Below are 24,981 nucleotides of genomic sequence, written 5' to 3'. Positions count from 1 at the left end.
ACCAGGGTGAATCCACAATATCTCAATTTGTGGGAAAAAATCGTTTCGTGCCTGGAACTGGAAAACAACCATTTGCTGTGGAGAGGCCAACCAATGAAGCGTGGTTGATCACTGCACCAAGCTAGCAGACTATGCTGCTACTTATCAGTTCTTAGAGAATGGATCAAGGTCACGCTATCTGCTACAATACACCCAAATTCACCCCACCTTCTCTGATTGGTTGAAGTTTCGTGCTTGGTGTTCTAGAGATCTTGGTCGACTGCCTACATACATCAAGCGACATGTCGGTACAGAAGCTGTGGTGCAGGCTCTGTGCTTCGGAAAGACGCTGAGCGCTACTGGCTTATGGCTCATGGCACGCCACAAATCTGCTGGTAAGTGGAAAGGGCTAGCTTCCTGACTTGTCGACATCAAAGCTTTCCTTGCCACTATACTCCTGTGGTCGGTTCCTGCCGCCACCATTCGTGGTTCTGCAGCAAAGATTATGTTGTTGGACCACTGGCATGATATGAGACTACGTCTCTAGAGAAGTAGACGTGACGAGGGCATAGTGTCTACAGTGCCCTTTACAATGCTGTACGCGCATTGCATTCGTTCTGTAGGGACATGGTCTTGAGTATAGGATCCATGAGCTCTGTCTTCGTTTCAAATGTTTCTATTATCTCCACTTCGACTCACATTCGCCTGAATTAGTGACAGATTATACGCTATAAGAGACACCTGGTAAGACTTGATTCCGGCCCACATTGACACGACACCAGCAACCATAGAGACAAAGCCGAAAGCAGCTGAAAGTACAATGCCCCAAACGGCTGCCGTTAGTGCCTTCCTGTGCGTTATGTCCTGCTCCTTGTCCATAGTACTGCAAAGGTTCCGTCTTTTACACAGCGTAGCATTCCGAATTGCGCTGATGCTGACGTAAACTGCGGGCCAAAGAGTAAAGCACAAATCTCAAGTTCCGTCAACTTCAATGTCCAAACCACGATTGAGCGTGCATTTCAACGCCGGAACAACGTGGCACTAGTCATGCAGGCTTGAATGCCGAACTCCATCCTCGCCTTTCTGTCGCTCCAGCCGCTAAATTTCTGGATATGCAATTGGAACGATTCCAATAGTAGCCGCTCAGTGAGAACTGCGGGCGCATGTATGTTCACATTCAACCAACGCTGGCTTTTCGCGTGTTCAGGTCTCGAGCGCTCTCCTGCCCCTACCATAAAGTGCACTTCTGCGCTATCTCGAAGCAGCCTTTCTAAATCTATTGGGCAATTTCCCGACGGTTATTCTGCCATCCGGCTTCATTGTTCTTTCCATCCTGTTTATTGGCCTGTCATGTGGAAAGCATTCATACGATCCAAATCTCACCGGTTCGATACGCCAATCAAACACGAATGTACATTGTACCCAATGGCCAACATGTTAGCCAAGCCAGCTAAGAAGGCGTCGTATTTCAACACGACAATTTATCCTTGTCAAAGTTGACCGCTGATGTGAACAATTGTCACACCGGTTGACTCAAAATGTTGTTGTAGGCCATTCAGATTTTGCAGTTGCCAATACCGGTTTGAACCAAGATGTTTGCAGGAGGACAACGCTTCTGACCAACCAGTGAAAATTATTTCAACTAGAACTGCCGTCACAAACAACCATAGACTTTGATCGAATGAGAAATGTTTCTTCTGCTCAGTGTCGTGCGAAGTATGAGAATATCAGCTGCTGATGGCTGAACGGTTTGCTGTAGCAATCTCATGTTACTGTCAATGAAAATGCAGATTGGGCCCTAAAATTTTACAGATTTGAAAGCGAGCCGGACGGCATTCTTCTGAGAGGCTTCCTGTACGTAGCGACATCATGTTGAACGATGTTAAGGACTTTTCCCTACATCGGTTATGTCCAGAACGCTCGGTGGTCGAGCAGATTTTGGAGGTTCAAGATTTTGAAGAAGCCAAACTCAAGTCGTTCGGTTGGATGGCAAGGCTGATATGTTTGACTACACACAAAACGTCGACATCATCCACGGCGAGAATCTCTAGGAAGCACATGTCCCAATGTTTCGTCCTACATGAGGTAGAAGCGGATTTGTTCGATGAGCAGCAGTTCCAATACGTTACCATCTCCTATCCCAGGCATCCTGCACCATACGAATCTGGCAAGTATGGAAGCTTCAGGATTAAGAAGCTTAATGGTGAGGAACGTCCTAGCCTCGTCAGGGACACAATCATACATCGCGCTGTTCATTATGTGCGACATCATCACCTGAGGGGCTTCTGGATAGACCACGAGTGTCTTGATCAGGAAGACTCTGAAAGGCAACAAGTTGCGATGCACTCCATGGACCGTCTTTATGCTAGAAGTCCTTGCTCGGTTGGTATGCTGACAAGTAAAGTGGATCATCGGTGGCAACTTGACGCTTTGACTGCATTGATGGATGGTTCCCTGTTCCAAGGCATTGGCCAAGAAACTGTCATCGATTTGCCGCCTGTACTCAGGCCAAGTGGCTTCTGGCGAGTGCTTAAGTGGTTCGGTTGTCTCTTGGCTGACCCTTGGTGGCGGCGATGCTGGATCTTTCAAGAAGAATACTGTGCAGCGCGCAAGATGTTCGTTCTTATCCCGTGTGAGCCTAGCTTGACAGAGGAAAATACGATCTTTGGAACTATGCGAGGTGAGATTGAGATACCGGCCGTCGATTTGCGCACACAACTTACTATTTTTGGTTTGGCTTGCCAACGTGGTACTATACTAAACGGGGCGGAGAAACACTTTGTGCAAAGAACAATAACTCGAAAAGCGGAGCGATATCAGACATCCTACCAATGTGGAAGACATCGGGGACATACCCTTTCATCCTTCATTATGGCCGACCTCCAACGGCGCCGAATTAAGTATCCACGGGACTCTCTTGCCATTGCGGCCAATTGCTGTGCTTATGGCAGACGACTTGATGAGAAAGCGCTAGAACAGCGGGACGCTATTAGCTTGGGACTGTCCTTATTCGTTCAGGCGCTTCTCAATGGAGAGATTCTGGACAACCACAAGCAAATCCATCGGGCATCTCACAGAGGCTTCGCTGAATTCTTTCGACAACAGATATTCCACCATGTACAACCTCCAATGGGAATGGATACCCTTACTTTCTTTAAACATTGCCGTTTTTCAAACGTACAGTTGTGTGCTGATGGGATAAGGACCACAGGGTATCTCTGGCAGATCTCGTGTGCTCTTAAATCCGGCATCACGAACAAAAAACGTCTAAACCTCTCTTCTGGAAGGTCCAAGCAGTCGTACGACAGCTTGTGGACATGTTTAACGCTGCTCGCTTACGAGGTAGAATCGTTACATCTCCCACTTGCTAATCAGCTTCATCATTTCATAGCAGAAATGAGGGAAAAGGTTCACTTAAAGGCTCGAGATGAGTTTATGATTGCGATGGCGAGGGAAGTGGCTCACGCCTGGAATGAAAGACGTATGCTAGTAGTCGGAAAGCTCTCGGGTCATCGCACTGGTTGCGGGGTTTTTGTCGCACCAGACCAGCGTGACCTACCCTTCTGGGTCTTCACCTCATGGCACAGTGCCTCCTACTCACCCTTCCAAGACCTTCAAAACCCAACTAAGGAACATGTATCACTGGAGCTTGGATTGGGGTCATACATCCATGACCAAGATCTTCCCTTACTCAGAACCCGGAGATGGATTAACGGACTCTGCTTTTTTAGTCGAACGGCGGTACAAAAAGTTGTCTTCCCTTGGCCAGACGCTTTCCTATAAAGTTTTCCTTGGAAACAGAGTCGCCTGACCTGCGGTAAAACATAGAACGATCCAAGGACAGTAGCCGTCGATCTCCCAACCACTTTCCAGCGTGAAGCTTCGATGTCGTCGTTCAGAGCTTCCCTCGTATCCTTCGCGTCAGAAAGACATGTTACTAAGCTGCTTCATAGAGACACGTAGCTGCAAACACTTTTGTGACAGGGCTTCTCCTCTCACTCATCAATGGTACACCGACTTCCCAAAAAGTAATGGCAATACGAGTGGCTTGAAATGACAATCGGTGCACAGTGTACAAATAGCGACTATTCAGTTTAAATTGTCCAGCCGAAGGTTCAGCCAGACCCGTAAGCTCATGCCCAAGCGAGACCGGCTAGCTAGCACAGTCTTTCGTGAAGGCAGTCTCCGAGACACAGTGGGTCGCCAAGTAATGCAGGACTTGACTGCACTATGTAGTACACGAGCACACCAGACGTATTGTACCACTCTCAACAAAATCGCTCTGATCTGTGATACATATCGGCTGGCAAGTATACCTGGGAAGGTACACAACGTGGTGGTCGCATGTCTACCACTGCCGCAAGCGGTCACAGAAAAATATAGGCAGCTTTGCCGAGTTCTGCTTCTTGTGTTTCTAGTGGTATGATGACCGTAAGGAATGGGCAGCATATGCGTGGATGTATGCCGATCAACCTGCTCAGCAATTGTCGATAGTAACCTTTCGTCACAATGTTATTCGACCCGGGCTGTGTCCCACATACCTTAGACAAGGCGAGCACCACCAGCACCTCAACCTCACCACCTAGAAGCGACACATTCAAGACCATGCCCTCCACGGTAAGAGAACTATCTGTCCTCACCCTAACTGTCGACAGCTTCCTGTAATGATCAGCCGAGTCGCCTTTCTTAACCATCTCGCAGACGATCACATCATCCGGCTAGACAAAGCGAAGCGGCAAAAAGCGCTGAAAGTCTAGAGTGCCCGATCATTTCGTCAAGCTCAGCCTTCACGACGACGTAGAACAAACAAGTCAGCAGCATCAATCTCAGCCTCAGCCAGCAGATGAGGCCCGATCAGTTCACAGTAATCAGACCAACACAGTTGGTAAGGCTGATCAAAGCAACGAAGATATGACAGCTAGCGAACAGGGAGACGAAGGACTGACTCGGCGGGGCTCTACAGCTACCGAAGATCGATGTGGTTCAGTATCAGGCAAGACGGTGAGCGTGGTGGTCAATGTGCCACCTCTACCGGACTCGTGGAGGGATGTGCCCTCGATGGCTAATGCAGATGAGAAGTCAGTGGTCCTGCCGGCTGGTAAAGTGACTTCCCACACAGCGAGAAGGCGCTCAGTAGTCTGTCTAACAAGCTCGATTTGAAGCCTTCTTAACTCTCTGATAGGCCGAGATCAGTCCGCGACTAGTATGTCTTGTGCTTGAGAAATGAACTTATCGTGGTGCAGTAAGTCTTTATTATAGATCCACTCTACTGTAGGTTCCGTGATGTCGGGAACACACATTTGTTTTAAGCTAAACGATATGCAACTTTTGTCGCTTATACTGTTCACTACGCCATGCTTCGCCTTGCATAATGTCACCTACGTAGGCAAGACCGATGAACTGGTAGGTGTTTCGACCCGGTCTCAATACCACGGGATGAGCGCATCCTGGAAGGAGTGCTGCCTGATCGCCAACACGTACATGTCCTTCGCAAGTAGCCACAGGTGTGGACCGCGTACCGAACAGAACCTGCCCACTGCAGCGTTGCCATACCTCCAGATGGAATGCAAAGACCTCACGATCGCCGGCAGCGTTGCCTGGAACACGGCGCATGCACCAGATTCGGTTCATCCGATCTTTGTCCTCTTCCTCAGTCGCTTGGCGCATCATGTCCAAGGTTTCTGTCAGGGCGGCAAACCATCGTGACATGACGGAAGGCCGATCGCCGTGGCCGACTTGTGTGGAACGCTGATGGGACTTAGGGCTTTGTAGAATAGTGTCTTAAAAGGTTGGCAGAACGGATGGGCAACTTTTCAGCATCTTTACTACATATTGTGCCCAGTCATAAAAAGCTGCCCAGGCCTCAATTCTAGGCATGAACAAGGCTAGAGTCGTAACGTCCTTCCAGCCTTTCTTCAGGTTTGCGGCTCATTGTTAGCATTTTAGACGAATTATAATCACAGACCTGGTATCCGCAGATCCTTACGAGTACTGTAGTTGTCTGTATTGTATCCACAATACCACATTGAGACCTAAATTTAATCGCCTGCACAAAGTGGCACGCATGACAGGACGGACGATATATACCGAAAATGCCATATAGCGATGGTGATCGGAAAGCAGGAATCGACGGCTGCGAACTAAAAAGTCTGAGTCAGAATCCATCGTCACCACTATGCATTCCAGCGCACAGTGGTGCAGCCATCGGCATCCAGGTAGTACGAGCGATCTTGCTATCCTTGCCTTGGGACAGGCGACGCGGCAAGAGGCCGGGTATGTACCCTACTAGAAGCTGATCTTGTGTACTACTACAAGCTCTTGTGCACACTCGTCTCTGCTTACACTTCACAAGGTGGGTTCTTCTGCTCAGAATGACATAGCATGACTGTTGTACATGCTGCCACGCGGATTGCTGTTCCTAGGAGGATCGCGGTAGACGTGCTTCGTTGTACTAATATATTCTGTATCCGCTCGTTGATGGTGTGCAACCGATTGGGTTAAGGCTCGTTCAATATGGCAAGCAGTGCACGTATGCGACTCCTCCTCGTCTTAACCTGCTCCACGTATTCTGCGTCTCATGCTCTAATTATCATCCTGTGCTTTTGCTCAGAGCATTCAGCCTTTAAACTGCCTCAAGGTCGTCTGACACCAATCTCGTTAGTCTGGTCTGCGTTCTCACGTCAATCCGCGAGTGCATCCTAACAGACTCACCATAGTGACCTTCCGTATGTCTTTTGCTTGTAGTCTCTTCTCATCAGCCTCCTTGGCCTTCCTTGTCGCATTCTGCATCAGTCGCTGCACGAAGAGGATGTAGTCGAGGTAGATCTGCATGCCACATACGTTAGTCTTTGCGCTGGGCGTCTCTAGTGCTGCAGCTGCCTGGTTCAACTTCTGCACTGGTGACGAGAGTGACTCACGAGTGCATCGACATTTCGTCCGACATTCTTTTCGCAATGCGCCTTGATAATCTTGCGAATTGTGGCGCGTGGATAGGTGCGCTTGCTTTTACTCAGCACCATTTTGCGATCGCGCTGTGTGAGAGATGTGATGCTTGAAGTTGGCTGGCATTGATGAACTTGCAATTGGTTGCGAAGATGCATAGTGCTCTAGTCGGTCAATGTAAACAATGACGCGAACTTGGGTAATCTTCGGCACTCAATGTGCCGAGAGCTACGACTACGCGCCTGGACGCGTCTTCCGAAACGCGTCCTCGAAAGTGCTCGCTATGTGAGTAGCATTTGCTACCTAACTCCTATCAAGCAACTTATTGAAACACTCACTCGCCGTAGCTGCTCTTTCCTTCACATCCATGACTGGATCACTCTTCTCCATCCTCCTAATCTGGTTCATGATGCCCATTTTCTGCAAATCTCGTGCTCTTTGAATCAGCGTCTCGTGATTTTCTGTACTGTTCATGTAAACCAGATTTGTAACAAGCCAGCATGCCGCACATCGCACCAAAGGATCACTGTGACCAAGAAGTGCAGAGGCCTGTTTCATAAGGACGACGTTTTGTGAAATGGTCTGTCGATATTTGCGATCTGCAGCACAGAGATGTGTGAGAATGTAGATACTGTTGAATATGATGGCTGATGGAGGCGAGAATGCCAAGGGTCGCTGACTGACTCCAGCCTTTAGTCTGTCCACAAGAATCTGGAGAAAGTCATCCTGTCCAATGTGCTCGAGCAGAAACTCAATTATCTCATCTGGTCGTTCACCAGTCGTGAGGTTGCGTAGAAATCCCAGTAGCTCAGCTTGAATATCAAGGTCTTCTTGTAACGAATGCGCGTTGAACTCGTCGTCGCTTTCGTTACCATCCCAGCTGCCATCCTCATCTATGTCCATCCTGACATCTCCTGACACACGTACCATTGATCCTTTGCGATAATCCTTCGGTACTAAGCCGATGACCTCACCAGCAGGTACATCATGTGGATCGGTCGCGATCAGATGCTTGATCCAGTTTGGACCAAGCTCTTCCACAATCTTCCTCTTGAGATCGTTCTTCGAATTATTGGCCATTGCCTTGAGCGCAAACAAAGATTCATGGCGTAATCGAGCATTTGCCGAATGAGCTTGTTCGCACAACTTCCTAAGAATCGGCTCGACGGTCTGCTTCATTGGACTGAAATCGTGTGCCAGATTGGCCATTACCATGGTCGCAGCAATACGTACTTCTGGCTCGGCAGTTTGTAGTAGTTTAATGATAGGTTTGGCGACATCTGCATCAACGAGCTTGGTGCGGAGAGAGGTTGCCGAACGTGTCAATGCCCTGACTGCACCACATGCAGCAATTAATACTTCAGGAGAATTGCCATGCACATGAATAGAATCACCCTTGATCTCGCCTTCTACGATCGAACTTGAGAATGGCTCAAGTGCCTGCATGATCAACGGCAATCCGCCCACATCAACGACTTCCTTCCTATAGCTTTCGTTGTCAGGGGCGAGTGAAGCAAGTGCTTGTAAAAGTCCTTGCCTCCAAGTCATGACCTTGCGCATCCTTGGCGATGGACCACCAGGACCGAGACAGTAAGCTGGCTCGCCGTCGGTCAATTTATGAGTCAATTGCTGTGGCCACCAAAGTGTTGTGGCGATGTCCTCTTGATTTTCGAAGCTTGTCTTCAATGCGAAGACACACTTGGCAATCGCTTTGACCTCAACTGCAGCTTTTTGAAGATACTCGTTGTCCTTAACAACCATTGCAAGCACAGATGGTACAAGATGACCATAGAAACCAGGTGCATCAGAGTCGTTGTGAGTCAGTAGCATATGCACAAGAATAGGCACAAGCAGTGCCGCCAATGATCTCGCACGAGTGGGGTGCATCAAGTTGTGACACTTGAGAATACCCAGAAGTCTTGCAGCAGCGAAACGTCTTCTTCCTCCACTTGTGCGAACAAGGTAGAGTAGCCATGGCACTATTAAGTATTCTCCTTGCTCATCCCTGTCGTTTTCCTCAACGATAATACTATTCTGATCTCGAGGTGATTGAATAGCGGAGGTTCGTCGTTTCTGAGCAGAGGATGAGACAGACAATGGTGGAAATTGCGATCTTCGAGCAGCATTCATGGAATAAGGATCTGGAACCGTCGGTAGAGCGATGGTGATGATTGGAGGAATGCTGAAAGAGCTACCGAAGTTCTGAATATCATCCTCAGTATGTGGTAGGACGCTCATAGCGGCCAGAAGACCAGCATGACTGACAAATGTTTGAGCATGAGATTCGGATTTCTCGATGATGAGAGCTATGGTTTCAAGAACGAGAGAAACGTGGTTAGCTTTCTCTTGGATCTGATGGGGTTGGCCGTGACTATGCTGCAATTCGTAGCCGAATCTCTTTCCTTGCCATACTGGAATCTTCTGCAAGTTGATGAATTGCACGACTTTATCGCACAAATTATTGAGAATATCGGTTTCGACTAAGATCCTTTTCTCCCTCTCCCTGGTGCAGGTCTTGCATATAAGAGTCAGAGCAGCTTCCATAGCCTGTTGTTCATGATGTGTGTTCTGAGAAGATATGATCTTTGCCAGCTGCGAGACGTTTTCCCGCTTGAATAGCTGTGCAGCCAGAGACCTGTCTGGCATCCATTCCCTTTCGGATTGTAGAGGAAGGTTGTCGGCTATTGTGTTGAGAGAGCGTAAGATCGTGAGCTGTAGTCGCACATCCGACGTATCGTGTAGAAGGTCAAGTAGTCGTTGAAGCAAGTCACTCGCAAGGATGGGTGCTGTGAAAGAAGTGCCGCTGTTGGCCAGGATACCAACTATGGAAGAAGCATGCAGCCATAGTGCGATCTTGTCGTGGTCGCTTCCAGTATGCTCGTCACTAGTCTGTGAGCTGGTGAACTGTGTAAAGAAGTCATCGAGCACAGAAATCAGACCAGCTTTAATGTACTCGATCTTGCGCAACTCGTGTCCGGTAAGAGTGTTCTTGATCGTGCGAAGTGTAGCCAGCTGGGTGTTAAAGTCAGTCGCTTCAGTCAGGCTTCGGCATGCCTCGTCTGGTGTGGTTATTCTGAGCTGCATGATGGTAATGTGGTATGATATCTAGGACTATCATAAGTTGAAGAGTTACATACTAGCAAATACAGCATATCTCATATTGCTACCATCAGCCATGTAAGGGTGAGGTGCCATGAGAAATTCTTGTGCTTCATGACCATGTTGTCGCTGATACAGACTGAGATCCGCACCTGCGCAACATGGCTAAGTTAGACAAGGAAGCTGTAACCGGATACGTCATCCAGCACATGATCGCCTTGATGCCTGATAGGCAAAACTGGAGTTGCGATTCTTGCAGAAGAAGCATTTGTCAAGAACGGGCGAGAGTCGGCAGTGCTATGAGGCATTACTGATAACGAGCCAACGCGAACACAATTCCTGTCCTTGCAATATATTCCTTCGTCAACCGTGGTGGTGCATTTTCAAACCAAGCATTCTGTCGAAGATACCACGTGTGACTTAGTTAATCTCGAGCAGGCAAGAGCAACCGAGCACCAAGTGATCAGATCTAAAGCAGCGGCTAAGATAGTGCGAGGATGCTTCTTCTTCTGTCTACTATCTTGCGATGCTGGCAGCGACCCATTCTCCTGGTCTGAGTCCAGCGACACCATCTGCTGCTTACAACAGTCCCCGGTTCCGTCAACGCGCTCAATCGGCACATTCAAACAAGTCTGTAGCGGCCTCACCAATTGTTAAGCCTCATTTGGCCCACGTGTACTCAGTTCCCTCCAACACATCCTCCTGCACAACTTTTCACCACAACTCTCAGACTCAATGCTTTCCGAAGGATCAGCGGTCAAGTTCTTCCGTCCACTCAAACCGCACCGTCTCACGCTCTACACAGACCTTGCCGAGCCACCTTGAGCCAATATCGACCTCATCGCACACTGCGCTGCCGAAGCCGCAGATGGTAGATGCACAGACACAGTATTCACCACCAACTGTCCTACCAAGCGATTCATCGTCTAGGACACCTACAACAGCTACCCAGATTGCTGATTTGCAGATTGTCGAGCAAGAGTCGGAGTCGAGTCAATCAGACAGTTCGGAAGCTGCGATTGTTGAAGCTGCAACTCGCCAGTCACCATCTGTCTCGGATCCCAATGAGATGTCAGCTGCCCAAACGGGCACAATAGCAACATCTGCTTCAACGGCGTCATTGCCAATTGACAAACCCGAACCTGAAATTGCGAAACGAGAACCTCTCCAGCGCAAACCTTCACAGTCCTACAAGCGCAACCACTCAACCGCAGAGGAGGTTGCAAACCCTTCTACAGTTTCGTCTGATCACGATGCAAGCATACCACCAATCACCTCAAAAGAAGAGCGTCGCAAATCCTCTACTCCATCCTCTGCGAAGAAGATGCGCCCAGAAAGTGAACCCGCACGTATCCTACCTCTTGACTACTCCCTCTGCGCTCCTCGAGATCTCGTCCTCTTGATCAGTAGCATGCTCATGGACCTCATTCGTTACAACGACACCATTCCTTTACGCGATGGACATCTGACGCGATTTCACAGTCGAGCACCACCAGGCATATCGGTGACAGATTACCTGCAGCGTCTCACCACACATGCGACGCTTCCTCCACCAATTCTGCTGAGTATGGTCTACTATATCGACAAGTTGTGTGCGCTATACCCAGCATTCACAATCTCGAGCTTGACCGTGCATCGCTTCCTGATCACAGCTGCCACGGTCGCGAGTAAAGGACTGAGTGATAGTTTCTGGACCAACAAAACATATGCAAGAGTGGGAGGCGTGAGTCTGCGGGAATTAGCACTGTTGGAGCAAGAGTTCTTGGTGCGTGTGCAGTGGAGGATCGTGCCACAACCAGAAGTTTTGGTAGACTATTATAAGAGCTTAGTCAACAGGACGGCTGGTTATGAGCTGGAAAGTGAACAGGCTGCGGCTGGCAGGGCAGCGCATCAGCATCAAACAGGATTAGCAAGAGATGCTGGTTGACATCTCTGACAACCTTAATGAGATTTGGTACATGATTCTTAACGCAAACTAATTCGTGCCCATCATAAAAATAACTTTTGTACACAACGCTGAAATGGGTATCGTTTTATGCTTTCCATCGCCAGAACACCATACATCCTTACTTCAACACAACGCTAAACTGTTGCAGATTGTGTCGTTTCGCCCAAGCCAGCAATGCTCAAAATGTGGGTGATTGCATCGCAGGCGATTGCTGCGGCGTCAAACCTTGACGTCCTCGACTTCTTGACCTCTCTCTAGCCTGTCCTTCCCCTGTCCTTGATCTTGCTCGTTCTTGACCGCTCGTGGTAGTTCCTGCTTGTCTAAGAGTGTCAAGAAATCTGCTGACTCTAAAGAACCGGACATGCTCACATTCTCTCGGTTTATTCGAGCCATGCATAATCGCGACAAATCGTCTGTAGTCACCGAGACGTGAAAGTGCCCATGAAGAAAAGTACTTGAATAAACGGGCTTCTTTGTCTTCATCCTGCTTGCGCTGTTCGAAAGCGGGCAGTACTTGTCCCTGTACAGGTTTCGCCATATCTTTGTACACGTCACGCCAGCCTGGCTCAACAGTACAAAAGTCACGGTGGTCCACCTCGGTGGGACTGAACAAATGCTCATCATCACTGGTTGAAGGTCGAGAAGCTGATATAAACTCTTCCAGTATAAGGGCTAGACTAGCGAAAAGCTTGATCGTCTCAGGTTGCGTCGATAAAATAGCCTGATCGAGTACTGTTTTTCGTATTCCTGGTGGGAACACAAAACAAGACGACGAACTGGGTCTGGTCACGTACCATGTTCTGAAATGTTTCAAGACACTCAGTACGACCTGCAGATCGTTGACGAAACATGCTTCCGCAATTGTTAATACCATGCCCCTAGGGAAAAGCCGTCGTGTATTCAATGGTTGTGGTATGTGACTGTTGTAGTCCACCTGCCAGCATATTAGATTGTCCCGCTCGACAAGTAGTTGCGAGAGCGGGACGAGCGATGCCAGTGGGTAGTACTTGTCGAACAGAATTACACCGACAGTGGTTCTTAGCTGTTCGATAAATTTAGGCCAATCTTTCGATATTGTCTTGTGAAAAATACGTTCCCACGGTTGTCCATTATTGATCAGCCAATTTCGAATCTGTTGTACGTGATCCTCTGACACCTTACTGTATACAAGAAGTATGCTCACTTTACTTCGATCGATCTTGTCCTTGCCGGGCTTGAGGTAGCTGAGCTCCTTGATATTGGCGTTGAACCCGGCAAATTCAGCCTCAGAGACATCAGTGTGCTCTGTTTCTTGTCCAACTTCTGCTTGTTGGTTGACGACTGGGGCAAATCTCAAAGGAGGTTCAATATCCATAGCACCATCCATCGCTGTTTTGGCCTCTGCGGATAGACTTTTCGGTGAGCTGGACGCTATTGCTGGAAATTCCATAATCATTGGCTGAAGTGGAGAGGGATGGTCTGCAGCAATACTATTGTGTCGCCTTGTTTGATCTGGATGCTTATCCTTCAGCTGCGCCATAGCTTCAGGCATTCTTTGGTCAATGACAGGAGTCTGCTCGCTCGGTCGAGCAACACCTTGCACTGTAGCTGCCAATAAGTCCAGTCCAGGGCCTTTGAACTTGGGTCTTATGGCCATGTGTAATCTTGGTGAAGAGTCACGAGTAGGTTTCGTACCAAAATCTTTCCAGGATGGAGCCTGGCAGGAGTACAGCAGAACCATGAAATCGTCGTGTGGATGTTCCCATATGGCTGTAGTTGACTCTTGTTCCAAGCGCGTGGCGAGTGAGACCATATCGGTGGCGATATCTGGCCATGGCTCAATACTACCAAGAGCAAAGTAATTGAACCATTAATCTTGGAGGCAGATGTGGTCATACTCGGCTCGAGTCAGAGTTCTGTCGAAATTGAGCAATATTTTACGATTCTGCTTCGTCCTGTACAGTACTCTACCATACTGCCAATCGACGTGCCTCAATTTGACAGGAGTCGTGAAGGCACACTGAAGCGAGATATGCACGACAAGATCTCCCAAGATGACTTCACGCCAACGTCCTTCGACTAATATCTGCTTGGTCGTCGTTCGCATATTATGGTCCTTGGCTTGGATGTCTAATGGTACGGCTGTATTGCGCAATGATGGTTTCGTGTCCGGGTCTCGTAATACTTCTTCACGAGCGATTGTGTTACCTGGATCGATTTCTTGTACAGAGTCTGATACCTTAATATCCTGGGCTGAGGCTAGAGGTATAGATGTGGATATACTAATTGGAAGAAATTCGGGTGGCAGCGTTCGATTGAATAAGCTGTTACGTTGAGGTTTCGAATTGGCGGTACTCTGCACAGACTCCGGCCTGTCCTTGATATGTATCGTCAAAGCATCAGTGTTACAACGTGGAGAATTTTCTCCAATATAACCATCATGGGATGAGGTCGTACCAGGTAGTATAGTGGACACAAGAGAGGAAAAAGGAGGACCAGTTTTGTTTGCTGGCATAAGGGCATTGGTACGCCTCTGTGGATCTGCACTTAGCGGTGGTAGAGTTTGAGTTGATGCTGCTGCAAAAGCTTTATCTCCACTAAGGGTTTCTGGTCCTGGCTGGTCAATGAAGCCGATGTCCAGACAGGCTAGTGCTGTATCGTTTGCCTGCTGTGGTATTGTGTGACCTGCTAATGTCTGAGTATCCACTTCCTCTGCATCTTGCTGGGCGTCCACCTCGTTATCGCCAAAAAGATCGTCTTCCGCTAACTTCCTGACATCTGGTTTAATATCATCATCATCTGATGAATCGAAAAACAACGTTGATGCATGAAACTTCTCTACAGTAACTGCAGCAGGCACAGAAGCAGGCGTTGTCTCGGTTGATTCAGATACGACGGCTGTATCAGTGATCGGAGGGGGAGGACGATCAGCTAGTGCCGACTTTCTTGCGTTGTTTTGCTGACGCAGACTCTTGAACATCTTACCCGTAACATTTCGTTTTGTCGTTACATCTTGAGGAGCCTTTCGAGTGCGTTGACTTAGATCAGGCGCGTGAAAAGTGGGAGGAGATGTCTCTCTTTCAATCTGCGCAGGTCGAGGTCGTTCAACTGACCTCGGTATGTTTGATGCTCGCGGCTTTAGGATCGGTGGTTTGGGGACGTTGGCGTTGTCTTGCTTAGTACGGACGGTCGACTTCGCATCTGTGTTCTTCTGGATATTGGTACTTGACAACGACGGCTCAGGTTGAGGTCGTGCGAAAAGAGGAGGTGCTGCTTTCTTAATTGTGACTTTGGATGCTGGCTTGGACTTGCTTGCTCTTTTGACAACAGGACTCTTACTTCGACGTACTGTACTCTGGTCTAAGCTTGAGCTCGAACTTCTCCTTGAAGGTCGTGCTGTTCCTTTCTTTTTGCTGGTCAAGGGTGCGTCTGGTACCAGCCTAGCTCTTTTCAGTGGCCGATCATCTTCGGATTCAACGAAATCGGATTCTGCTTCTTCTTGCTGAGCCTCCGCTGCTTGTCGTAACTTGGAACACTCCATTTTTTGCTCTATTGGAGCTATATCCTCTTGGTTAAGCTCATCACCACGTGCTCTTCGCTCCGCCCATTCTTTCAAGATAGTATGTGCATCGGTGAAGTTCTCTTTTGGTTCCCATGTACACTCTTCATCAGGATAACCCTCCCACTTTACTAGATACCTGAGAGTACCATCAATGACTCTTTGAGCCAGTATCAGCTCGACACTGTAGCGGCCATCTTCTGTTTCCGACTCGTCAGATGCCATTGTCTACGTTGTAGTCTTGGCGCTAAGATTAGTAGAGTCGCAGAGATCTGCAATTCGCGAGCATAAGAGCCCTCGATTTTGCTGAGACCAAGCAAGTACGACGTGTCATAGTCACATAGTCAATTTCTGGCAAGAGAGCTGTTGTCGTTATTAGATGGGAGCGATTCGAGTCAGAAAAAGAGAGCAAAGGTTCACAATGACTAAGCCGAGCACGTGAAAGTGGGGCCCGCAACCACAATCGATTGCGCCTGAAGGTTGATTGTCTGGCAACTTCGACTTGCAGCGTGGACAGAACATCACAGGCAACTCCATCTCACGACCTCTTGAGTCAGTGTGCAATCGAGAAGCGTAAAATATTCCAGAACGTCTTCGCTTCCCTTCCTGCGCGCACTCTTTCTCAACCTTCCCGCTTCCTCCTGGTCACCGCTGCCCTTTCAACCATTGAACTCATACAACCTTGTGGCCCAATATGGCGAACGATGAATATGATGTAAGGCTGCAACATTCAGTATCCTGACTTTCTGCTGACCTGAGTCCAGTTTCTTTTTAAAGGTATTGACTATAACCTGCTGCGAAGATCCCTCCACTGATCACTCAATTCAGTCGTCCTCATTGGAGATTCGGGAGTCGGAAAGTCCAACCTATTGAGCAGGTTCACACGAAACGAGTTCAACCTGGACTCCAAGTCAACCATTGGTGTTGAGTTTGCGACAAGATCCATCCAGGTTGACACAAAGACCATCAAAGCGCAGATCTGGGATACGGCTGGTCAAGAACGATACCGAGCCATCACTTCTGCCTACTACCGAGGGGCTGTTGGAGCGCTACTTGTCTACGATATCAGCAAGCACCAGACATATGACAATGTCACGAGATGGTTGAAAGAGCTACGAGATCATGCCGATAGCAACATTGTGATTATGCTGGTGGGAAACAAGAGTGATTTAAGGCATCTGAGAGCTGTGCCTACCGAAGAGGCCAAGCAATTTGCCAGTAAGTACAACCATGGAAGTGATCAGTCGTCATGCTGACTTGCTGTGCAGGCGAGAACAATCTCTCGTTTATCGAGACCTCCGCACTTGACGCAAGCAACGTTGAGCTAGCATTTCAGAACATCTTGACAGGTAGGCATACACCAGATTGCCATGCACATGTACTGACAAATCACAGAGATCTACCGAATCGTGTCAAGCAAAGCCCTCGATAGCAACGAAGGTTCACAGCCAGGTGTTAATGCAGGAGCCAAGATTGATATTACGCCGACCAGCAACACAGACAGCAAGAAGTCTAACTGCTGTTGATCCTGTCAGGAAATTACTTGATTTCACATTGACCTCGAGTTGGCGTTTGGGAGCAGATGTAGAGCTAGGGCTTAAGGCTGTTACTGTGATGCTTTCTATACGATTTGATGGACGAATAATGCATCATGAAGAAGTCTGAGAATTTGACTCAAAGCTTTACCATACTTATTGGTGTGTCCAGCACCGAGCTGAGATGTCCAATTTTTCCGGACTAGGTCGTATCTGTAATGACTCAGTCTCAAGCGTGACCAATACCCGAGCATGTTGTGTATAAGACTACTTGCTGCTGTGGCCCACGTCTTCTCGCGGCCCTGGTCCGATGATCCACAATGAAAGCTTATTGTCGATGCTGTAGCACCTGATGCGTCGACCAGGGATTGAGGCTATCATATGTGAGAACTTTGCGTTCGAATCTGAGTAAGCTGGGCATGCCGGGCACATGGTGGTGAGCAAAAGTGACAGCCCACCTTGATGTGAATTGCGTATATCCAGGTTGACGCCATTGGTGACCACCAGGTGCTGAGTAGCGTGAAGACGATCATAATCCTGCTCCTGCCATCTATATCAAACAACCTCGTCACTCTTCTTCGTGATCGTCGCATTCATGGAACCCATCTCGCTCGTCTGTACCTTTGTCAGATGCCTTACCAGTCCATCATCCCCATCCTCATGCTTCGCATGTCCTGCCGCGATCTTTTGTAGCGAGTCCCTCATCAGCATTTCATAATATCCCGTGGCAAATATTGTGGCTGGAACATTAACCAGAATACTTATCCAACTATATCCATTACCAAAGCTGAATGCTTCACCGCCAAAGAAGATTGCCGCCACGATTCGTGTACCCAGATCCCTTGCTAGGTTTGTAGAAAGGGTATTTGCAGCGAAGCCCAATATCATCGAAGTGTATGCGAAGCCAATAACGAAAGGGACACTTGCTGGAGTCACGAAAGGATTTGCTGGATCCAAGCACGCCCAGATAATTATCCCAATGAAGCTATCGACAAAGAATTCCTGGAAGAAGAGGTAGCCTTGATTCGTTTGGTTGGCATTAGGAAACGAACAAAGAATAGATGCTACACCGCCATTGTATACGGGCGTTCCGTGCTCAGCGATATCTATCGCCTTTGCAGCTTGAATTTCGGGCCAGTAGCATGCCATAAGGAAGAGCCCAGCCATGAAGGCACCGAAGATCTGACATTTCGTCAATACACGTCAACGTCACGTCTGAGCGCATGCTCACCTGCGAGAAGATATAATGCGGAACTTTTCGCCATGGGAAGCCCTGCCAGATAGCGAGAGAAATGGTAATGGCTGGATTAAAGTGACTAAAAGTAGACGTCAGCATAGTGTTTGGAAATTTTTCAGCTTTCCTCACCCTCCGGATGTGCTGGCACAAGTGATGATGGCAAAAGCGATACCAAATCCAAATGCAAAGCCAATTTGCATGATGCCACCAAAGGTAGATACCCCAAGTGTTTCGCCTGTGCCGTTTGTAAATGCCAAGGTCATACTTGCTACAGCTGCAATTCCGGGAAAGACATAAAAGAATACTCCGGTAGCTTCACCCATCATCTCCCGGAGTATGCGAGGTCGACGATGCTCGAAGTCGATTTTGCGTTGTGAGACAGGCTTGGGTTGATGCACATGACGGTTGACATGCCTGGCAACACGTTAGGTCGATGCAGAAAGCGTTAGCTGAAGTCGTACCGCTGTAGAGCATCCGTCACACCTATCTCTAGCTCATGGGTATGAAGTCTTGCCATTTCCACTTCATTGGATGAAGACATTTTGTGAAGCAGGTAGACGGAAGTGGTGGTTGTTGCTTGTGAATGAAATAAAAACAGGAACAGTGAACTTAAACGTAGATAGATCCGTAACGATTTTCAGCTTGCTTCCCCATGGGACATCTCGGACACGGAGCAGGCATGTAGCGCTAGATTGATCCGCTCGTACCGAGCAACCAGGATACACCTGCTATAGTGTCATACTGCAGTGGTTGAGTCGTTGAATCCCTGCTGCAACCTGTTAGAACAAAATACATCTTTAGTCTTCTGCTTTGCTTCATTCTTGCAGATTGCCAATGTTCAGCGATGATCGTGATATCCCATGAGGACGGCAGCACAAAACTTGTGATCAAGTCAGCATTTTGCAGGTACCAACCGCAAGGCCACGGATAGATGATGTCCCGATACGCCGCAGAGTGAGGTATGATGATCTGCACCAAAGAGCATTGTCATTTGCTGAAATTTGGAAAGATGATACAATCAAGCTCCGACAAGCACTAAAAGCATGAATAAGAGACGCCACGAGGTTGCCTGAACCATGTTTCGTGATGCCATCACTCGGCAAGTTCAGGGACAGGCGTCATTGGTAAGGACTCTGCTGAAAGAGGAAGGTGCTCTGAAATTGATCCAGTCTTCGTGATTCAGAAGTTGTGAAGATAGGGATTCAATCATGTCTCTTGAACCATATTTTGAGCATCTTGCTTGAGAACACTGGACGAAGAGCTGTACAATAGTTAATGACTAAGAGAAGTCTTGTAGTCAATTATTATCAGCATTCGAGAGTGAGGCATAAAGACGAAAATAGAGTGTGATTACCTGATACAGCAAAATGTATAGGAAGGTTAACCGACGTGTGGAGATCATTGGACCCATGGCCAGTAAGACGTGGGGTCAGTTGCACCAGAAATCTGGAGGTCCGAAAAGGAATTTCGGCTTTTCGCGTGGCTCAAGGTTCAAGTACGAAATGGTGCCAAGAACTTGTCAAGAAGTTACAGTTTCGTTTTGTACGATGAACAGGCAGAGTAAACTAACTCCATAACAAAGGTGTAGGACAAACACTTCACGTGAGAACGATCAAACCCATACCACTGTAGCAATGACATGAGAGACATGAATTCAGTCTATAGTTATTTCAGCTACAACTCATGTTGGAAATCAGATCTGAACAAACCACCAGCGCCATGCTAAAAAAGCAGAAGATTGCTGAGTATTCAAAACCGCATCTGCACTTACTCACTGAACGACGATCCCGGAGCGCCAGGTTCAGCTTGTTTTTGATGCTCGTCAGCATCTTTTTGCTTCTGTATCCTCGACATCGCAGCTCTTGCCATGATATCTCTCCTGCTCAGACCTCTATCGTCAGCCACACCACCCAATACAAACTCACCACCTTTCCAGGCACCTCCATCTGCGTGATCATCCTCATATACATCATCTGGATCATAAAATTCATCTTGCGACAGTTTGTGTCCACCATGCAAATAGTCATTCGATTCTACCTCTTTCTCGATCTGTTTTGTCAGGTCCCAGAACTTGCGATCGTGTTCACCATGGACGTTGTGTGAAAGTTCGTGGCAAAGAGTTTTTCGAATGACCTTGTAATCTCGATAGCCATCGTATGAATCTGTGCGCAATCGCAGCTCAATAACCTCACCAGCATTTCGATTAAGACCCAAAGTCTTGCTCTCGTGCGTCGTGTGCTCGGCAGGATTCATTTCAGTGAGGAGACCAACTGAGAATTTGTGCTTCCGCATGCTGGCCTTGATTCCTGGATCGTTGGCAAGTCTTTCCAGGTACCGCCTGCTCTTCTCAGGATTCGGAAGGTACTTTAGTGGTTCAATGGCATGAAATGTGTAGGTCGCCTCTTCTTGCACCTTCTTCCAATCGCGATTTGGTGTGGACTTGGTGTGTCTGCCTTCTCTTCTTGCAGCTTCTCGTGCTCGCTTTCTGGCCGCCATCTGTGCTGCGGTGTCGTTCAATTTCTGCACATCCTTGATCGGTGTACCAATGGCTTTTATCCGAGTCCTGTCGGTAAGGAGATCATGGATTTTAACATCGGAGAAAGGATGTTTCAGCAATCCTGGCTTTGGCGTGACAAGAAGAGAGACCTTCTCGACATCCGCACTGATCTTGTCAGCGAAGACTAGTGCCAGGTCATAGATAGTCGCATCTGTCTCCAGTCCGAGTTCCAGCTTCTCACTCTGCCAGTGGAGTGTGACTTTCATCATGTCGTGCTGCTCCTGATCCTCCATCTTGTCAGGCGTCGACCGAGAAACGCTCTCGTATGCAGTCAACTTCGCTTCGAGGTAGTTTGTCTCGTGGTGGCGAGTCTTGTCCGGTGTGCTGTTCGTTAGCTGATGAAGGTCTTCAATCAAGTCCTCTTCCTCGGAATCTGGTGGTGTCAGTCTACCATGGGCAGTGGTCATGATGGCAACGACTTGTATACGGGTGTAGATGGGCAATTGTTTGACTTTGTCATGTCGCAGGCATTTGGATTGCTGGAACCTTCACGATTGGTAAGCTTATTGAAGCACAAGACGGCAGAGGTCAATTCAGAGGAGATGACGTAGGGTGTCGTGCCTGAGGCAGAGATCTCTACCTCTCTCGCTTTACGTCCCGCTGGGAGCTCAATCTGTTACTAGTCCCTCGCTTACGAGGTGTCAGGTTGCAGAAGTTCGAAGCTGCATCTTTTGAACTTTCCACCTTGGCATCGGCGACGACCTCGAACGTTCGGGCCCGAGGAATACCTTCAATCGATTCCTGACTCGTTCCACATGCCTTCATGAGCGGACTCGAATCAAGAGTCGTCTTCGCGGAATACTAGTGTGCATTTGCTGACCAAGCATATGGCCGCAAAAGATGTACCTCCGAGACGGTTCAAAGCTCGATGATCTGCATACTTTGTCATCGTCATCAGCAGAATATGAATACTTGATCATATAGATCGGCTCCGAGTCTTCATAAGTTCTGGCAGCGACAACCTTAGCAGCTCTTTCTATCTCATCCTTCCTATTCGACCTGTCCATCCTTCGTCCCGACCACTCTCACCTGCCAAGTCATGTCGATGAAAGGTCACTGCAACTGCAACGCCGTGCAAATTACCCTCGGGGAACAGTCATCTGGTGAGCCACATGCGACTTTCCACTGTCGATGTACAACATGCAGGCGAGCTTCTGGTTCAGGTGGTCAATACGTTACCCTTGTGGACGAGGACCTGGTTGAGGTCAAAGACCCTGACGAGGTGAAGAAGATGTGGAAGGATACTCTGACAGACAGTGGAAAGCCTGCTGAAAGATGGTCTTGCGGGACGTGTTCGTGGTAAGTCGATTTCATTTTCATCGTGGGTTTGTGTCGACAAGATATATGTGTGAAAGGGACTCAGTATGGAGCAGCATCTACCAAGAAGAGCCTGATAGCGAGAGAAATGCAGCAGTGGGTCGCGTACGCCAAGTTTTGCGCGATCTGTTCTGCAGATGCTGGTCTGCCATCCTGAATGCGGACATCTGGCACAGCCTACCTGTTCCTTAAATTTGTTGCTGATCCGACTTTCCATAGCCCATTATACGTGACGACACCAAACATGCCCGGTAAGTTCATCGTTAGAATGGGTCTCTTCGACAAGATCTCACCAGTCGTCACTGAGATCTATATGAAGAACAGAAATAGCTGGGAGCCTCCGCTCGAAGGCGCATCTTCCATCGAAGGTGCACCATATTGAGATCTGGATTTTTGGCAGTCTCTTGTAATGTTAGGCCTGAATGATCAAAGAACATTAGTCTGTCAGCACTGACAAACAAACAAGATCTTTCTTTGGCACTGAAAGGAAAGCGTGATAGTGTCCAGTACACGATCAAGCTGTAGAGAAGCCACAGCAATGAAGTTACCACAATTCTAGAGCTTGGCTTTCTGCCTCTTTGTATACATGTCTCGCAATTGCCTTCTCAGGATTTTGCCACTTGGGTTCTTCGGTATCGCGTCCACAAACTCGCAACCTGCTGTTAGCCTCTTGTACCGCACAACCTTGTCACTGACAAAGTCAATCACGTCTTGCTCAGTCACCTTATCCTCACTGCCTGGTTGTTTGACACAAAATGCTCTCGGCTTCTCGTCGCCATTAGGGGTCTGGATACCAATCACAGCGACGTCAGCAATGTGCTTGTGGTCCAGTATCAGAGCCTCCAGCTCCGCAGGTGCGACCTGATTGCCCTTGACCTTGATTAATTCTTTGATTCGATCGACAATGAAGAAGTGTCCATGCTTGTCCACATAGGCCACATCACCAGTCCGCAGCCACCTCTCATTGTCAGGTGAGAATGTGTTTCGAGTTGCTTGCTCGTTTCGCCAGTAACCTTTCATGACATTCGGTCCGCGGCACCACAGCTCGCCACGATATTCTGGTCCTCTTTCAGTGATTTCGCTAAACGACTGTTGGCCTTTACTATCTTCGTGCACAGCCATGATCTTAGCTTCGCAATTCGCATTTGGTTCACCAACTGCAAAACTTTCGCTGTACTGGGTAGGATCCCAGCCAAGCAAGGAACATGTTACCCTATACGATGTCAGTAGTATCCTACATTCAATTTTTGCTGTCAGCCTTACTCAGTCATACCCCAGCCTTGCTTCAAATTCATCCTTCCATTAAAGATCTTCTCAACCTCACGACTGGCTTCAGAGCCTAATGGGGCCGCTCCACTTCCAATGCTCTCAATACTGCTCAGATCATATTTCTTTACAATAGGATGTTTCGCGATCATGACTGCAATGGGAGGTACCATGGCTAGATCTGTGATTTTGAATTTCTGAATATTCTCCAGGAGCTCTACAAAGTCGAACTTGGCCATGATATACACTGGTGTTTGTCGCATAATACCGCCTGACAGATAGATTGTTTGCCCCATTGCATGATAGAGGGGTAGAAAGCATAGCCATTTCGATCGCTCGCGACGAGCCGCTGCGTCCGGATAGAGTGTACTTAGATGTTGATGCTGAAGACAATTGCTGACATAATTTCGATGTGTGACCATAACACCTTTAGGTACACCCGTCGTTCCAGAGGAGTAGTTGAGAGCCAGTACTGTTTCTTTTGCTTCGTCCTTTCCTTTGAGTTCCGGCCACTGATACTTCTCTCCTTCTGACTCGGATGCGAAGATCGGTCCCCAGTATTGTATGCCATTCTTGCTCGACTTCTCGACTCCGTTCCGGAAAAGAATGTCGGTGTCGAAGTACCTTATCCTGTCCGTCGGTAAGTTGGCCATCTTTGCGGCTTCTAATGCAGTGTCAAGACTTGCTTCTGAACATAGAAGATAACATGCTTCGCTGTCTTTGAGCTGGTTTGCCAATTCTCGTGGTACGAATGTGGGATTAGCAGCAGTAAATATTCCACCTGCCATCAAGATACCCATGAATGCGACAGCAAATGCTAGATTGTTACCACTAAAGACCAACACTCTCTCACCAGGCTTGAATCCTGGCATGCGAGTCAGGCCACAAGCAAATCGTTGCGACCATACTTTGAATGTCCGGCGAGTCAGGAAGTCGGTATCTGGCTTTCCGGCGTCGAGGTAGGCTGGTTTGTTGGCAAGGGTAGCAGGCTCTGTATGAGCCGCTGATGTGAAGAGGAAAGTTGGCAGTGAGCAGTCCGGTATTGGGATTGTCCATCGTGATTTATGAGGCATGGTTGCGCTCGACGCCTGATCGATATGCTCAGATTAGATGTCGTTCAGAAATCGGGCTATGCTGCTGTCAAGTTCACGATGGTCTTCGAGTAGTGATTGATCACAGTCAACAATTTTCCTGCTAGAAATGAGATTTTGGTCATTAAACTTGGAAAGCACACTCCTTTGCTTATCAAGAGCTGTTGCTTGCCTTACGAGCTGATGGCAACAACGAGAGGTGACAGTGTAAATCATTGTCACAACAGCTATGCAGCCTGCATTTTGTCCGAGGCAAAAGTTTATGTACGGCCCGAATCAATTGTAAGATCGAAGGCCAGCACTACTTGTGTAGCTCCCTCGCCAGCAGGAGAGTCACCAATCAGCTGAGATGCATATTGTGGGGGAAAACATGGAGTGTGGAACGAACGGAGAAGTTTGAGCCACGCGATGTCGTGTCTGGAAACGCGAATGGCTGGAACCATGAAACCGAGGTATTCTGAAATTCAGTGGG

The 24,981-nt window shown here is 48.2% G+C and overlaps 9 protein-coding genes across 9 annotated transcripts; 2 read left to right on the top strand and 7 right to left on the bottom strand.

The window, feature by feature from the left end:
• Positions 1-6,611: 6,611 nt before the first annotated feature.
• On the bottom strand, positions 6,612-6,998 carry LTR64_005162 (uncharacterized protein; the record flags this gene model as incomplete). Its single annotated transcript, XM_064899503.1, has 3 exons — positions 6,612-6,641; positions 6,691-6,804; positions 6,897-6,998. 3 exons carry the CDS (start codon positions 6,996-6,998, stop codon positions 6,612-6,614), a joined length of 246 nt encoding a protein of 81 aa, XP_064755460.1.
• Positions 6,999-7,224: 226 nt separating this feature from the next.
• LTR64_005161 (uncharacterized protein) lies at positions 7,225-10,005 on the bottom strand (the record flags this gene model as incomplete). Its single annotated transcript, XM_064899502.1, has 1 exon — positions 7,225-10,005. One exon carries the CDS (start codon positions 10,003-10,005, stop codon positions 7,225-7,227), a length of 2,781 nt encoding a protein of 926 aa, XP_064755459.1.
• An 883-nt stretch (positions 10,006-10,888) lies between these two features.
• Positions 10,889-11,947, top strand: PHO80 (Pho80p cyclin; the record flags this gene model as incomplete). The annotated part of the gene is given in 2 exon segments (XM_064899501.1): positions 10,889-11,785; positions 11,798-11,947. 2 exon segments carry the CDS (start codon positions 10,889-10,891, stop codon positions 11,945-11,947), a joined length of 1,047 nt encoding a protein of 348 aa, XP_064755458.1.
• Positions 11,948-13,084: 1,137 nt separating this feature from the next.
• Positions 13,085-13,760, bottom strand: LTR64_005159 (uncharacterized protein; the record flags this gene model as incomplete). The annotated part of the gene is made up of 2 exons (XM_064899500.1): positions 13,085-13,117; positions 13,152-13,760. The coding sequence occupies 2 exons, from the start codon at positions 13,758-13,760 to the stop codon at positions 13,085-13,087; spliced, it is 642 nt and encodes a 213-aa protein (XP_064755457.1).
• A 1,114-nt stretch (positions 13,761-14,874) lies between these two features.
• Positions 14,875-15,731, bottom strand: LTR64_005158 (uncharacterized protein; the record flags this gene model as incomplete). The annotated part of the gene is given in 2 exon segments (XM_064899499.1): positions 14,875-14,918; positions 14,933-15,731. The coding sequence occupies 2 exon segments, from the start codon at positions 15,729-15,731 to the stop codon at positions 14,875-14,877; spliced, it is 843 nt and encodes a 280-aa protein (XP_064755456.1).
• Positions 15,732-16,200: 469 nt separating this feature from the next.
• On the top strand, positions 16,201-17,032 carry YPT31 (Rab GTPase ypt31; the record flags this gene model as incomplete). The annotated part of the gene is made up of 4 exons (XM_064899498.1): positions 16,201-16,221; positions 16,457-16,724; positions 16,775-16,855; positions 16,902-17,032. The coding sequence occupies 4 exons, from the start codon at positions 16,201-16,203 to the stop codon at positions 17,030-17,032; spliced, it is 501 nt and encodes a 166-aa protein (XP_064755455.1).
• A 564-nt stretch (positions 17,033-17,596) lies between these two features.
• LTR64_005156 (uncharacterized protein) lies at positions 17,597-18,208 on the bottom strand (the record flags this gene model as incomplete). The annotated part of the gene is made up of 2 exons (XM_064899497.1): positions 17,597-17,656; positions 17,681-18,208. The coding sequence occupies 2 exons, from the start codon at positions 18,206-18,208 to the stop codon at positions 17,597-17,599; spliced, it is 588 nt and encodes a 195-aa protein (XP_064755454.1).
• A 1,837-nt stretch (positions 18,209-20,045) lies between these two features.
• On the bottom strand, positions 20,046-21,242 carry LTR64_005155 (uncharacterized protein; the record flags this gene model as incomplete). The annotated part of the gene is made up of 1 exon (XM_064899496.1): positions 20,046-21,242. The coding sequence occupies one exon, from the start codon at positions 21,240-21,242 to the stop codon at positions 20,046-20,048; it is 1,197 nt and encodes a 398-aa protein (XP_064755453.1).
• A 1,465-nt stretch (positions 21,243-22,707) lies between these two features.
• LTR64_005154 (uncharacterized protein) lies at positions 22,708-24,491 on the bottom strand (the record flags this gene model as incomplete). The annotated part of the gene is made up of 2 exons (XM_064899495.1): positions 22,708-23,365; positions 23,416-24,491. 2 exons carry the CDS (start codon positions 24,489-24,491, stop codon positions 22,708-22,710), a joined length of 1,734 nt encoding a protein of 577 aa, XP_064755452.1.
• Between the last annotated feature and the right edge of the window lie 490 nt (positions 24,492-24,981).

Source organism: Lithohypha guttulata (genome assembly GCF_036872675.1).
Source record: "Lithohypha guttulata strain CCFEE 5908 chromosome Unknown scaffold_3, whole genome shotgun sequence".
Classification (NCBI taxonomy): Eukaryota; Fungi; Ascomycota; class Eurotiomycetes; order Chaetothyriales; family Trichomeriaceae; genus Lithohypha; species Lithohypha guttulata.
Note: the sequence above shows the minus strand (reverse complement) of the source record. Positions and strands in the feature narration are given on the sequence as shown.